A 16,437-nucleotide genomic window follows, 5' to 3' on the forward strand; every position below is an offset into this window, starting at 1 on the left:
TTTTTTCAAAACTTTATATGTTCTTTTTGTCATTTTTTTTTTCTATTTTTTTTCTTTTTTTAAGGGGGGGCGGCGCACTGGCGCCCCCTATGCACGGGCCGCCACTGGTTCCACCTGTATTTGAGGTGGAACAAGTAACATGTTCCAGCTCCTGCTTTTCCCCAGGATCCCCCCTTTCCCATGACAGTGGGCGAAGGCTCTACTCCCTGCACTTGTTGTCCTCTTTTTGAAAAGAGATCGGCTGTGTGGAAATACACCCACATAGCCGCACCATTCAGTCACATGAACAAACTACAGTACCATCTACCACTGTGGAAGACGGACTTGTACTTTCAATAGGCTGTGGGGGGGGGGGGGGGGGTGGGGGGGGGCAATGAGCGCTCTTGTAGTCCACTAACATTTTCTCTTCCTTAAAAACAGTTAGCCTTTACAAAGTTATGGGCTGAAAGCCAAAGGACATGTCTGCAAAAGCCCACATTTCACCCAAGTTCTACTGGTCATGGGTGCATTGCTTTCCAGGTTCCTGCTGGAAAAAATTATAAATGCACATTTTTTTTTTTTTTTTGCAGAACAATGTGAAATTTTTCATTTTTTTTTCATAATGGTGAACTTGTCCCTTAAGCAGATTATATTTTTTGACTGCAATATGAGTGCTCTTTCAGTTAGGGAACAATAGGATGGCATATCCTGAGCACTGAGTAACTGGGTCAATGCTATGAGAACTATTACATTTTGTATGTGGGATCCTAGCAAATGAATTACAATTATTTACCTTTATGGCACCCATATGGCAAGATTGTGCCCATATTTTGTGTAGCGCTCAGCTGGTTGTATTGGCTTACCATAGATGAGGCTGATAGTCAGGCAATGCTCGGGTAGACATGCTAACCATTTTAAGGCTAAAACCCATTTACCAGTGTTCTGGTTTTCTGAAAGCACAACTATTCAGTTAAAAAAAAGCTAATGACACATTTAAGAATCTGAAAATTAATTGTTATAGGATCTACACTGTTCTAGAGTCTACAGACAGTCATACATGGACACATACAGGAATACATATACTGTATGTCTTTAGCAAATTGTTCTGATCATTATTTATTTATGAGCAGCAAGTATAATATGCTATTTACTTTATATCTGTATTAAAGAATAAACAAAGCACTCGCCATCCATGCTTGATAAGGAATAATGTATTCTATTATGTTCTGTGGGAAACAACCAGCAGGAAAGGCCGTGTAACAACAAACAACCAGAAATTTCATTTTATTACAAATAAAGTAATAAATACTGTATAACCATGTAACCATCAGATAAAAACAGGAAATGATTTAGCACAAACATGGGTTTAGTGACAAACAGAAGAGAACACAACATATTACTAACACACTCCATAACAGTATCATCACTACTAAATGAAGATTAGTAAATACTTTAAAGGGTTAGTCCTCCCGAAAGTGATATTTCAGTTATAAGAGGAGGCTGTGCTACGTGACCCTCAGGCTCTCTCTTGACTACTCAACTGATGAGATCTCCCTACTATAAGCTCCTTTACGTTTCTTCCCTCCTTTCTGTTCTTGTGTTCCCACAGATCTTGAGTTGTTCTGTTCTCTTTTGTACAAGAACAGTAATGGTTGTAGCAGTATTGAAGACCTGCAAATTTACTACTACAGTCGTTAAGATATTCAAGGGATTATAGTGATAATAGTAATAAGCTAACCCGTCCTATTGATGTTTATTAACATAGCTCTCATACAGCATCTGTCTGCCATCAAAGAAATTACACTGCCACCTGATCCATTAGAAAATGGTAAATTCTTAAGCCACATCTGCTCACTGTACGCATGCTGTACGTGATGGGCCAAATCAGGTGTGTCTGTATGATGGAGTCTCCTATCATGTCTTGGTTTACCCCCGCCTAGTCACCCATACCCGTGCTGACGATGGTGTGGGGATGGGTGGAGAGCTTGGGTGCATTTTGTGTTTGATACACACTTGATCTGTACATGTGTAATGTGCATCTTGTATTTGTTGTAGTTATTTAAAATATGTACACCATATGTGGAATTTAGGTATCTACTTTTTTTTGTTTTTTTGTTGCATATATTGCACTTTGTATTTCTTAATAGACTTTCATTATAAAATAAAAAAAGGTAAAGCCTAATTGCCTGGTACAAAAGGATAGGTCCTTTATATTGGTAAAATGACCTTTCACATATTCACTGACCTTCTATTTATTTGGCAGGACACTTTATGGGTAAAAAGAGCCTGCAAGACACGTACAGATTAAGAGAACAAGATATGGAAGAGGCAGCCATCTTTCCACCACGCTCTATGGAGAATATGAGAGCTACTGTACTACAGGAGCAGCGAAGAGCACTGTCACCCAGCCAGATGCAAGGAGCACAGGTGACTACAGGAATATGTGCTTATACAAAGCAACAGCAAGAACCACCTAGAAAAATGACAGCAATGAAAGAATATAAAATGTATACACTGTGTATATATAAATGTAGCAGTTTTTCCAGGCCTTGTGCCTGATGTGGGTCAGCCATTGTTACCGGAGACACCTCCAACACTTTTGAGTTATGAACCCAGGTGTGAGAACTGAGACAAAGACCATTACGGCATCTTTGGTTTGTTTGTTTTATTGTATTTAGGGGATGGGAGAAGGGAATGAGTGGGATACTCCTCTGGCTCAACTAGGTACACTTTGGGACACTTGCAGAAAAATGCCTGTTGGCGCTGTCTTGACGCCGGCTGAATGCCGACCAGCGCTTCCTGACGCTTATAGATACTGTAGTACTGAAACTGTGCTGGAACCTCGACTTTAACTCAGAAGATCCAGGACTGTAGAACACTTGACTCCTGACACCGCTTTAGATCAAAAGTCACTGAACAGCTCCCTCCAGCCCTGCACTGGCTGAGGTAGCTCTGTGTAGATACTTGTGCTGCTGCAACTCTTAACCTTGTACGCTTCCCACTGTACACTGACTCTTCAGGGCCCAAACTACAGGCACCCCCTTTCACACTTCAGGGTCCTCTGACTAGGCACCCTATTTAACCGCTGGCTGACTCCTGAATCCCTAGAACCTTCTCTGGAGTGGTCCCCTCTGACACTAGGCAGACCCCTAGGGGCAGTCCACAGTACTCACAGCCTTTGTAGGCTTTCCTGGAACTGGACCCCTCTCTCTCCGTTGGTTCTCGGCACACCGGATCCCCTCTGCAGCTCAGCTTCACACTCTTTGGATTCCCAGGCCGCCACCCAGAACACCTGCTTCCTCTGAAAGGAGGAGAGACAGCCGTACTCTCCCTCCTGGGACTCTGCTTCCCACCAAAGATGCTGCATCATGCGTTCCCTTCAAACTTACACCCACTCCCAAAATCCTCTGCCTCAGAATCTGCCTTCTGGGGTAGATACAAGTCAAAATGAGCCACTGATTGGGTTTCCTCCACTGCCCTATGAGAATCCTCTCACAGGGCCAGTGGGGAGACTCCCCTCTCAGTAACCTCACCTGGGAGACATGACAGTCCAGCTGAAATCATGGCCCTGCTGTTAAGCAGCCAAGGCCCACTATACTTTACCCAGCACCTACCTGTAGGGTGCTACATCCATCCCACACCAAAATGAGTCAGGTCCCTCTGACTCTGAGGCAACTGCCTCCTATCAAAATACTGCCAAAAAATCAGGAGTATCCCACAAACCTGGAAAAGTGTGAAAAGGGAAAAACGAATGTACAAATAAGTTACGATGAAAAAATAGATCTTTACACTCTGCTGTACAAATTTACAAACAGTTTAAGGTGCATAAAACTGATGCACCCCCCACCAAACAAACTCGTCTGGTGGAGAACAATGAAGAGGAATACAATGCAAATTTCCTGACTGACTATCTCTAAGATGGTTCCAAAAGTAAAGGAAGCAAAAGTCAAGTGGGGTACACACTAGTTGAAAATCTGCCGAAAATTCCCGTCCGAGGTAAAAAGTGTATGATTTTCGCCTAGTGTGCACACAACTTTCAGCAGCCGATGCCGACATTTTCAGCAAAAAAAAAAAGGAGGGAAAAACACCAAAATTTTTATCGTCTGTCCCCAGCACGGCCAATTTTCGTTTAATGTGTATGCAGTACGTCCACGAAAAATCGGATAAGAAAGACCGCACATGATCTGAAGTTGCTGACGATCCGAAAGTCAAGGTACAAACGTCCCAAAAAAAAAAAAATCGGATGAGAAATTTCGTGAACATTATGCACTGTCAACTAAAAACGGTTATGACCGCTGAGCATGAGAGAGAAAAAGAAAAAGTGTGTACGAACCTTTAGTCGACTGCATACACATAGGAAAATGCAAGCCAAACTATCCTGACAGTTGAATGGAAAGACCTTCCTTGTAGCTCCAAGGGCGACCTTTCCACTCCCTTCCCTGACTACCTCTGCTAACCAGCATCTTGACTCGCTGGGCTCCACTCCTTGGCTGTAAGAGTCTGTCCTCTATCACTGGCTACCTATGTCCTTTTGTTGAAGTGAAACACAGCACTCTCTAGCTGTCTTTCCAAACACTTATTTTAGGAAGCAGGGCAAGTCACAGTTCTGTATGACCTGCAATCCTGCTGAGTCAGGGAAGTAACACAGGAGTCTTGCAGGGCACCCCCCACCAAAGTTCTTGAATACACTTGAACTTTGCAATAACATCTTCATCTGTAGAAACTGTGAATGACGTCCCAGACAGGTTTTTGTAATCCACAGAAATCCTGGCCCGATGGCCCAAGGGATCTAGCACAACAACAATTTCCCAGAAGACCTGGGCCTGATGGCCCTAAGAGGTCTGGCACAGCAACATTTTTCCCAAAACAAAAGACCCTGGCCCGATGACCCAAGGAGTCTACATTAAACTTGAACACTTGCAACTTATATATATTGCAATCCTGTCTGAAAATCTGCAAAACAGTGTTTTTTTATTTTTTATTTTTATTTTTTTAGGTTTCTATTTATTTAAATTGTATTGAGTTGTAAAATAGTCTAAAAGCATACAAAAGGGCAAATCAAACAATATATTGAAATAGTACATTTCACCCCTCCCATGGTCCCTCCGTCATCCGTTCTAATACATATCTACGGCTTTCTTGTACCGGCTCTCCTTTCTTTCCATTCATCTTTACTTTCCTTTTTCCTCCCCTAATCTACCCAAATTTCTGAATATTTATTAGTCTTTTTTAATTCTACCCATTTTTCCCATTCATTAGTAAAATACTCTGCCTGATCTTCCTCTCTACTACCCAAATATTCCATATTGTATATATATATATTTGATTCTTTTAAACCATTTTCTGAGAGTAGGGCCTTCTGATTCTAACCATTTTTTTGGGATTGCCCCCTTTGCTGCATTTATTCAATTTTGTAATATTTTTTTAATCTATCAGTTTTATTGAATAGACAGACCGATGGGTCATCAGTAATGTTTACTCCTGTGATTTCTCCAACACATTGTTGCACTTTCTGCCAGTAAACACATATCTTAGGGCAAGCCCACCAAATGGGTCATTGTGCCCTTCATATTACAACCCCTCAAACATAGTGGGGATTTCTCTGGTTGACCGTTTTGTGCTTTTACTGGTGTTATATACCATCTCAATAGACATTTATATATGATTTCAATAGTGTTTACATTGATCGCATAGTTGTGGACAGCACATGGTATTGTCCTCACTTCCTGCACTTTTAATCCTGATACTATCTTTTTTTCTCATGTCTCTATGAATGGAGGCCTTCTCAGACCCACCATCTCAGTCAACATTCTGTATATCTGCGATATAGTGTGTTTTACTTTTGTTTGTGGATTACATAATTTTTTCACTAGGTTCAAGTCCTTCTCAGATTGATTGGGTTGTGGCAGGGATCTAACAAAATGCTTCAACTGAAAATATCTCCATTCATTCAGAGACATGTTTTCCCCCTTGGTTTTAAGTTTGTGATATGTCCTTATCTTACCTCCTTTTGTAATGTCTTTTAACTATTCTTAATCCAATTACCAAATCGTGTCTCATTCCCGGGTGCAAAATATTTTGTGCCTTCTAATTGTAACAGTGGTGAATCATATTTTCATTTGGCTTGTCTATGTATCATCTTGTGTACCACCCTCGTCATTTCGTGTGTGTATTCGTGTGTGTCCCTGTATTTTGGTGGGATCCAAATATTCTTGTTTAACTACGTAGTTTCAATCTTAACCCGTCTTTTGTCTGAATTTATTTTTGTCCATTCTATCATTCGTGAAATTATGACAGCATTGTAATATCTCTTAATATCTGGTGCGGCTCATCCCCCCTGCGATTTGTCTTTAGTAAGTACCATATACTGTATTCTTGGCTTTACCCTTGCCAGATGAACTTTGATATCATTGCTTTTATTGTTTTAAAAAATGTCTGTGGGATGGCTATTGGTAACATTTGAAATTTGTATAAGATTTTGGGTAGTATTATCATCTTGACCATGTTTATTCGACGCAGCCATGAAAGTGGCCATGTTGATATTTCTTTAATATCTGCTTTTAACTCATTTAGCATAGGGATGTAATTGACATGGTATAGGCTCTTTAGGGATATAGTTAAATTTATCCCTAAGTATTGTAATTTTGATTTTGGCAATATGAATGGGAATTCTCTCTACAGTGCTAATTCTTCTTTCTTACTTGGTGTAAGATTCTGGTACCTTTGGTACCCTTATTGCCCATTTTCCTTTTCATATTGCGTCCCACCTTTTTAGTTAGGTGGAATGCATATACCTTTAAGCCGTATGACATCATCACTGAGCGCCGCTCTGAGCGGCTATTTCAATCGCCGGCTTTCTCTCTCAGGTTGTTCGTTCAAACCGCATGCTTACAAGCCTTGTCTTATGCTGCCGGAGCCTCCAGCTATTCTCTTTACCTGGAACAGACCGGAACCTCGATACTGACCCCGTATCTCGCTACCGGATCACTCCCTCACTACCGGACCCCTCTACTTACTAACCTTACTAGTGATAAGTACCCCACAGGGGATTCCTCCATAACAAACTTACACTATCTACTTCTGCACATTAAGGACTGTTACTATCTATGCATTACTAATTCTATCATCTGCACTGTTACATAGATTGCTAGCTCTTGAGTCTACTACCATCTATCCTTGCACTGGGTTAGTCTCTCCTGTATATCATCTGCTGTCCTTACCACCTATTACCATACATGATTACTAACCTATCTGCATCCTACCTATTACCGTCTACTACTCTCCTGAACATTACTATCAAGTGCTTATCATTGCTATCACTGCTCACACCTGTCCCTTCAGCACATCACCTCTATACTGTCATATACATCCTATCACTCCAGGAACATCTTATTGAGTGTGTGTATATCTGTATGCTGAAGCAGGCGGGTCCACAGTGATGAGTCTGGAGAGTTGGATCTGGTAATTCAACACATCTCTACATGACTACTGAGTGGAGATTCTGCAGCTGCAAATCCAGCTTACTATAAAACCGCAGGAGCGTTACACTTGGCCCATTATTCAAAATTTTAGACTTTATTGGATTGATCTTAAAATTTGATAGTTCCCCATATTTTTTTAATTGTTTTATAATATTTGGAAGAGTTATTCTAGGGTTGGTGATGTAAAGCAGAACATCATCAGCATATGCTGCCAACCTTATGTTCCTCGTGGCCCAATTATATTCTACTTTTACTAATATCTAAACTGCTTCTTATGGTAGCTAGTAATGGTTCCAGCGACAGGACGAACAACAGTGGCGAAAGCGGACATCCCTGTCTCATTCCATTAAACATACTGAAGGACGTTGGTGTATAAATTTACCTCTGCCGTCGGATTCCTACACAGTGCACTTATCAACTGATTCATCCTAGGGCCGAGACCCAAGTCCTCTATTGTTTCTAGCATGAACCCCCAGTCCACCTTGTCAAATGCTTTTTAGCATCAATTGACAGCAGTAGATATGGTGTTCTAATACTTCTAGCTTTATGTAATAGGAGTAGGGCTCTTACCCCATTGTTTTCCCTTCTCTACTTGGAATGAATCCAGTCTGATCTGCATGGATCCATTCAGGCATTAGATCTTTTAACAACTTAAGGACCGCCTGCCGTAGATATACTGCGGCAGGCTGGCCCTCCTGTGTGAACTGACAACTGACTTAGCCCTACGTCGGTTGCGCACCTGCAGCTAGGGGGCGAGCGTGCCCCACAGGCGGTGCCCTCCCGCCCCCACTCAGCAGCGGGGATTACAATGCACGGGGCCGGCAGCTCAGATTGCTCCCCGCTGAGAGAGAAGGACGGTCAGCTATTGTAAACACAGCTGAGTGTTCTTCTCTCTGGAATGATCACAGAGCGCTTGTGATCCTTCTATATAGGATCACAGGTCTCTGTGATCATTTCAAAAGCCCATATCCCATACAGTTAGAAACACTCCCCTAGGCTTACATTTAACCCCTTGATCACCCACTGTGTTAAACCCTTCCCTGCCAGTGTCATCATTACAGTAACAGTGCTTATTTTTAGCACTGATTACTGTAGTAATGTCACTGGTACCCACAAAAGTGTCAAAAATGTCAGTCAGGGGTCCGATCTGTCCGCCACAATGTCGCAGTCCCGCTAAAAATTGCAGATCGCCGCCATTACTAATAAAAAGAAAAACCAAAACAATAAAAATTACATAAATCTTTCCCGTAGTTAGTAGACGCGATAAGTTTTGCGCAAACCAATCAAAATACGCTTATTGCAATTTTTTTTTACCAAAAATATGTAGCAGAAAACAAATTGGCCTAAAATGTTAAAAAAATTAGATTTTTAAAAATGTTTTTTTGGGAATGTTATATAGCAGAATGTGAAAAATATTGTTTTAGCTACATGTCTTTGACAAAAAAATTCTCAATGAGCGTATTTTTAACCGCTTTAAGACCGGAAGATTGTACCCCATTCCTGACCAGGCCATATTTTGCGATTCGGCACTGTGTTAATTTAATGGACAATTGCGCGGTCGTGCGATGTTGTACCCAAAATAAATTGACGTCCTTTTTTCCCCAGAAATAGAGCTTTCTTTTGGTGGTATTTGATCACCTGTGCGATTTTTACTTTTTGCGCTATAAACAAAAAAAGAGGGACAATTTTGAAAAAAATAACAATATTTTTCACATTTTTTTATATGAAATTCCCCCCCAAAAAAATTTAAATATCTAAATTTTTTAACATTTTATGCCAATTTGTTTTCTGCTACATATTTTTGGTAAATAAAATCGCAATAAGCGTATTTTGATTGGTTTGCGCAAAAGTTATTGCGTTTACAAACTAAGGGAAAGATTTCTGTCATTTTTGGTGTTTTTTTTTAACGAGTAATGGCGGCGATCTGCGATTTTTTTTTGCGGGACTGCGACATTGCGGCAGACAGATCGGACCCTTGACTGACATTTTTGACACTTTTGGGGGTACCAGTGACATTACTACAGTAATCAGTGCCATACATATGCACTATTACTGTAAAATGACACTGGCAGGGAAGCGGTTAATTTTTATTGAAGAGGGAGGGGTTAATGTATGCCTGGTGCTTACTGACGTGTGTGGGGGGAGGTGACTAAGTGACACAGGGACAAATCGCAGGTGATGCTGAACCCTGCAATCTAACCCTGCCTGTCACTTAGGAGATCCGCCCGCTTTGTTTACACAAGCGGGCGGATTTCCGCACTAGACCCCGACGATCAGGGAAGAGCAGCGGTGATCACTGCCACTCCTCCCCTGGCCCGACTCCCGCTGTAACTGAATACAGCGGGAGCGAGCAGACCGAGGCTGCTGACCCGTGTCTTCCAGGAGCTCGTAGCGTGGCCAAGCGCGGCGTCTTTTGTTGTTATGGGGACCGCGCACTCACGCACTGATGCGTTTCGTCATTACGGACTTCCACTGAGAGCGTCTTGGCCACGCTACGAGCTCCTGGAAGACACGGGTCAGCAGTGGTGGTTCACAGTGCATGCATGCATTCGTAAATGCCTTCATTCTTTCGGCTCCTGTAAGTAGGACTTGTAGGGGAGTGGGGTCAGTGTGTTTTTCGTTGGTTTGCTACAATATAGTGTTACAGAATTATGCTATGTGCCCCCACTCTATTTGTTCCATGATACGGTGAATTTAATGGTATCTGAAGGCTTATAAATGACTCTTGGAAACGGGATCCAGTAGTGAGGAGATGCAAGATCTGATGATCCTTTTGAGTCTTATAGGCGAGTTGTGATCGAGTATCTGGTGAGTGTCCAGAGTGACGGGGAGCACCGGTGGTTGGTGGAGGTCTATTGGAAGATAGAGTGATCCTTCACACCCTTCCCTTTTGATTGGATATAGCCAGACTGGATTTAAATTGATCTTTATCAGAGACTCATTTTTTGTTGACCAAACGGTTTATCTGTATGATTGACATCTATAGTTTTGCATTAGTACATATTTTGTGTGCTTATTAGCACTGCTAGTGTTGTAGTTTTATCCATGTATGCTAGAATAATTCTATTACACCTCTTTTTACATTGTTATACTATATAGCAGCAGCTGCGACCCATACATTCAGGGTCTTGTTTTAAAGTAATTGTATCTCTTTATTTATAGCGCTGGGTGAGTGAGTATTGCATCTTTGTAGTGATTATTGTGCTTTTCTTACTCCTGTTTGTTATGGTTAAATAAAAATGTTGGTCCCTGAATCTGATAATATGTACCAGATTCAACCTCTAATAGTACATATATCTCTTCTGTCTGTAATTCTTAGGGTGGATTAGATATTTTGTCTTCTAACCATATAGCTGGTTATTTATATTTACCACATAGAGATATTTAAGAAAAATATGCATTTTTTTTAAACTTTACATATTAACTAAATTGTACACCACACTTTTTTGAGGTTTTTATCTGATTAATCGAAACAGTAATAGAATGCATGAACATTAGAAACAATATTATAATCCTTGAAGGTAAAAAAAACTTTGTGCCTTCACAACCACTTAAAAGAGATGTATGGGTTTTTTTTTTTAGAATCATACTGACTTCAGTCCGATGCTGCATCTGTCCCCCAGCGCCTCTTCACTGAGAACAGAGTGATCGAAACCCCGTCGATCGCTCGGTTCTGACAGCTCCCCGAGTAGAGAGAGCTGCTGACTGTCAGTCAGCAGCTGTCTGCTCTGCTCCCTCTTCGCTCATTGGAGCGTTGAGCTATGGAGGGGCGGGGAGCGGCTGGCTCAGACTCTCAGCGGTTTGCTGAGAGGCTGAACCGCGAGTCGGTCCAGGTATGTGGGGGGATCCAGACTCCGTGGTCGTGATGACGTTGTGCCTGAACCAACTCTGTGTCATCAGCAAAGAGTGGATTTCAGACCGCTCTCTGGTGAAAACAGGTTACAGGAGTGCAAAATTAACTGCACTCCTCTGATCCATTGGGGAAGTACGAGTTTTGGCTGCACTTCTCCTTTAAATGTAATTGCACAAACCTTTTATAAACTTAGAACATATTTTTTCATCTTTACAATCACTTGTAAGTGACTGAATGCCTATAGTAGCCAATTATAGTTTATTCTTATTTTATTTGTCACAGTCAGATCAATTAAATACAATTGCCGATTGCTGGTATTGTTTTTTTATTTTTTCCTTATTCAGCATAATAATTACACTGAATAAGGAAAAAAAATAAAAATAACCAATACCAGCAATCACATTTCATTGATCTGACTGTGATAAATGAAATAAGAATAAAATACAATTGCTACTAAAGGCAATGTACACATCATTACTGCCTAGTTAAGTAAATATTTTAATGTTATTTTAAATATAGCTTTAAAAAAAAAATAAAACCAACAAATTACACTTTCACTGATTTAGGATGCAGGGAGACTTATAGTGGAGCACAGAACTGGACAGGGGAGCAGGGGGTTCCCAAAGTTTCCTTTTCCTATTAACAAGCTGGTGATTAATAGCTGGGCAGTCCGGCTTCCATTCAACCCTGCTACCAGCGGCGCCCCCCAATGTGGCTCCACCCTCACCACCCTCAGTTTATTTCTACTCACCTAATGCGATTAGAATATATATACAGTATCTCACAAAAGTGAGTACACCCCTTACATTTTTGTAAATATTTTTTTCTACCTATTTATGTGGCAGAAATTACACTTTGATACAATGTAGTGAGTGTACAGCTTGTAAAACAGTGTAAATTTGCTGTCCCCTCAAAATAACTCAACACACAGCCATTAATGTCTAAACCACTGGCAACAAAAGTGAGTACATCCCTAAGTGGAAATGTCTAAATTGGACCCAAAGTGTCAATATTTTGTGTGGCCACCATTTTTTTCCATAACTGCCTTAACCCTCTTGGGCATGGAGTTCACCAGAGCTTCGCAGGTTGCCACTGGAGTCCTCCTCCACTCCTCCATGATGACATCACGGAGCTGGTGAATGTTACAAACCTTGCGCTCCTCCACCTTCCATTTAAGGGTGCCCCACAGATGTTCAATAGGGTTTAGGGATGGAGACATGCTTGGACAGTACATCACCTTTACCCTCAGCTTCTTTAGCAAAGCAGTGGTCATCTTAGAGGTGTGTTTGGGGTCGTTATCATGTTGGAATACTGCCCTGCGGCCCAGTCTTTGAAGGGAGGGGATCATGCTCTGCTTCAGTATGTCACAGAACATGTTGGCATTCATGGTTCCCTCAATGAACTGTAGCTCCCCAGTGCCGGCAGCACTCATGAAGCCCCAGACCATGACACTCCCACCACCATGCTTGACTGTGGGCAAGACACACTTGTCTTTGTACTCCTCACCTGATTGTTGCCACACGCTTGATACCATCTAAACCAAATACGTTTATCTTGGTCTCATCAGACCACAGGAAGGGGTTCCAGTAATCCATGTCCTTAGTCTGCTTGTCTTTAGCAATCTGCGGGCTTTCTTGTGCATCATCTTTAAAAGAGGGTTCCTTCTGGGACCACAGGTAGGCAGACCCATTTGATGCAGTGTGCGTCGTATGGTCTGAGCACTGAAAGGCTGACCCCCCCCCCCACCCCTTCAACCTCAGCAGCAATGCTGGCAGCACTTATACGTCTATTTCCCAAAGACAACCTTTGGATACAACGCTGAGCATGTGCACTCAACCTCTTTGGTCAACCATGGCGAGGCCTGTTTTGAGTGGAACCTGTCCTGTTAAACCGCTGTATGGTCTTGGCCACCATAGCAGTTCAGTTTAAGGGTCTAGGCAATCTTCTTATAGCCAAGCCCATATCTATGTAGAGCAACAAATCTTTTTTTCAGATCCTCGGAGAGTTCTTTGCCATGAGGTGCCATTTTGAACTTCCATTGACCAGTATGAGAAAGTGAGAGTGATAACACCAAATTAAACACACCTGCTCACCATTCAAACCTGAGACCTTGTAACACTAACGATTCACATGACACCGGGGAGGGAAAATGACTAATTGGGCCCAATTTGGACATTTTAACTTAGGGGTGTACTCACTTTTGTTGCCAGCGGTTTAGACACTAATGGCTGTGTGTTGAGTTATTTTGAGGGGACAGCAAATTTACTTGTTATACAAGCTGTACATTCACTACTTTACATTGTAGTAAAGTGTCATTTCTTTAGTGTTGTCACATGAAAAGTTACAATAAAATATTTACAAAAATGTGAGGGGTTAAAATGCTATTGCCTGCTCAACCAGATGATGTAAGAGGTTACTTAGATGGGCTTACAGGAAGGACAGAATTCTGGGGAATAGTCGATAATGTGGACACATACACTAAAGTCAAGGTTTTACACAGGAAAACAGGAATACTTTTAAAGACAAGCATTAGTAGTTTCTATTACTACAAGATGCCTAAACCTTAAAGGAGCTCTATGGTTAAAGATGACACTTTCATGTTATAACATCAGCAATGTAATACCAATACAAACAATAGTTATTGTATATGTGACAATCCAATATAAGCTTTTTTGAAAAAAATCTCCTTTCATGTTGTGAGTTCTGCCTGCATGCTGGTCGGTGCTTTTCACAACTTCCTGGATTCATTGCATGCTTTGCAGTTTCTTCTCTGCAGACTACTTTTAATTTCCAAGGACTACATGTCCTATGGTACCTTGCTGCCTGCAAGCAGTGATTCTTGTTCAGACTCCGCCTCCTGAAAACACCTCCTCTCGGCAGCTCTGTAGCTCAGAAGGAAGGCTCTGTGAACTGTGTGACACAGCAGTCTCACAAAAAGAGGTGGAGCACTTCAGGATTTGTTTAATTAAAAGAGGCTATATTCAAATGATATTTTGACCATGTGCAAATAACTTGCTTGTATCTTTATATTGATCACTGAACTCTTGTTTTCCAGCGGATACTTAAGAAGATTCTGGAGCAGTATTTTGACATGTCCCGGAAGTAAAGAAGATATTTATTCTCCTGTACATATAAAATAAATCAAAATATATATATATATATTTGTGCCTGAGATACGAAATTTGTTTCAGACATTCCAAAGGTTATTGTTTACAAATAAAAAGAAAATACTAATGACAATGGGTGTGTTTTCATTCATAAAATGAGGTTGATTTTAACATGTCATTCTAGGACTATGTCATTCTAGAACTTTAACATGTCATTCTAGGACTATGTATTAGCTATTTTTCTGCCATTTTACATAGTGTTCTCAGAAAACCTGTGAATAAAGGACATTCTTTGCACAGAAAAGGCTTAATGTTACTCTTTCACTATTGACACAAAAAGTCATAGACTAATGAATCTTTTAGAATTGCACACATACCCAGGGTATACAGTATATACTGTAGGTATTAATAGAGATACCTCCAGATGAATGTTGCAGTAAAGTCCAGTTGCATGGGGTTCCTGAGGATGATCACATCTTTTTGTTGGAGACCTAAAGACAAGATCTGCTGTGATGGGGAGATCCTCCACACAGAAACCATGGTGTGGAACTTGTGGCATTTTACCAGAAGTGCCCGTCAGATGCCTACCCTGGCTCTAGCCTATGCTGGTTATCAAACCCGAAGTTGAAACTAGCTATAGGTTCCCAGACCAGAAGGGACAGGGTTAACTAAAATAACAGGTGCTGTATATAAACTATATTTCAATAAACTGGTTATTCTACTTATATACCCAGTTCTCTACAGGTGCATAGTAATTTTATGCCAGCAGCCTCCGGGTGGACGTCATATGACGTCCGCCGGTTCTCGCCGCTCCTGCAAGCACCCGAGTGCATGCAGCGCGGTGATCAGGGATGAGGTGGGTCCCTCGGCACACAGCCCATCCCCGATCAGCGTAAAGAGCCAATAAAAATGTCTCTTTACCACGTAATCGGATGTGTCCGATAAACTAAACCGCGCCCTCAGGGATGCACAGCACAGCGATCGGGGGATGAGGTGTGTCCCTCGGACACAGCCAATCCCAGATCATGGTAAAGAGCCAATGAAATTTTTATACCCAGTTCTCTACAGGTGCATAGTAATTTTATGCCAGCAGCCTCCGGGTGGACGTCATATGACGTCCGCCGGTTCTCGCCGCTCCTGCAAGCACCCGAGTGCATGCAGCGCGGTGATCAGGGATGAGGTGGGTCCCTCGGCACACAGCCCATCCCCGATCAGCGTAAAGAGCCAATAAAAATGTCTCTTTACCACGTAATCGGATGTGTCCGATAAACTAAACCGCGCCCTCAGGGATGCACAGCACAGCGATCGGGGGATGAGGTGTGTCCCTCGGACACAGCCAATCCCAGATCATGGTAAAGAGCCAATGAAATTGGCTCTTTACCACGTGACCGGCTGTGTCCAATCACAGCCGGTCACAAATGTCAACAAACTGCTGTAGTGCCATTACCGGGTTCTCCTCCTAAGTGTGTGAGGAGGAGACCTGGGAAAAAAATGTTGCAGCAATACAGCAATACAGGGCCCTGATTGACCCCCAAATGAAGAGGACCTGTCACAAAGCCCATCAGAGTACTTGTCACCAGCCCATAAGAGTACCCATGTACCTGTCACCAGCCCATCAGAGTATCTGTCACCAGCCCATCAGAGTACATGTCACCAGCCCATAAGAGTACCTGAGTACCTGTCACCAGCCTATCAGAGTACCCGAGTACCTTTCTCCAGCCCAGGTACCTGTCTCCAGCCCATCAGAGTACCCAAGTACCTATCTGCAACCTTTAAGAGTACCCAAGTACCTATCTGCAGCCCATCAGAGTACCCGAGTACCTATCTGCAGCCCATCAGAATACCTGAGTACCTATCTGCAGCCCATGCCTCATAGAATATACTGTATGTTGGGGTGTTTGCTTTCCAAAATGGGGTAAATTTGTGAGCATTTCCATTGTCCTGGTTCTCCAGGGCCTTCAAAAGTGTCATAGGTAGTCAGAAAATTATATGTGTAATTTATGCTCCTAGAATGCCT

At 42.0% G+C, this 16,437-nt stretch overlaps 1 protein-coding gene across 1 annotated transcript in view; it reads left to right on the plus strand.

Moving 5' to 3' along the window:
• The window catches only part of NMB (neuromedin B), a 44,111-nt gene extending 29,558 nt beyond the window's left edge, over positions 1-14,553 (plus strand). The window contains exons 2-3 of the mRNA XM_082256713.1: positions 2,243-2,406; positions 14,369-14,553. Of these exons, the coding sequence (XP_082112839.1) occupies positions 2,243-2,406; positions 14,369-14,419 (215 nt within the window). The 3' untranslated portion in view covers positions 14,420-14,553. The remainder of the gene's footprint in view (positions 1-2,242; positions 2,407-14,368) is intronic.
• The last annotated feature ends 1,884 nt before the right edge of the window (positions 14,554-16,437 follow it).

Source organism: Pelophylax lessonae (assembly GCF_965119305.1).
Source record: "Pelophylax lessonae genome assembly, chromosome: 4".
In the NCBI taxonomy this organism is placed as follows: Eukaryota; Metazoa; Chordata; class Amphibia; order Anura; family Ranidae; genus Pelophylax; species Pelophylax lessonae.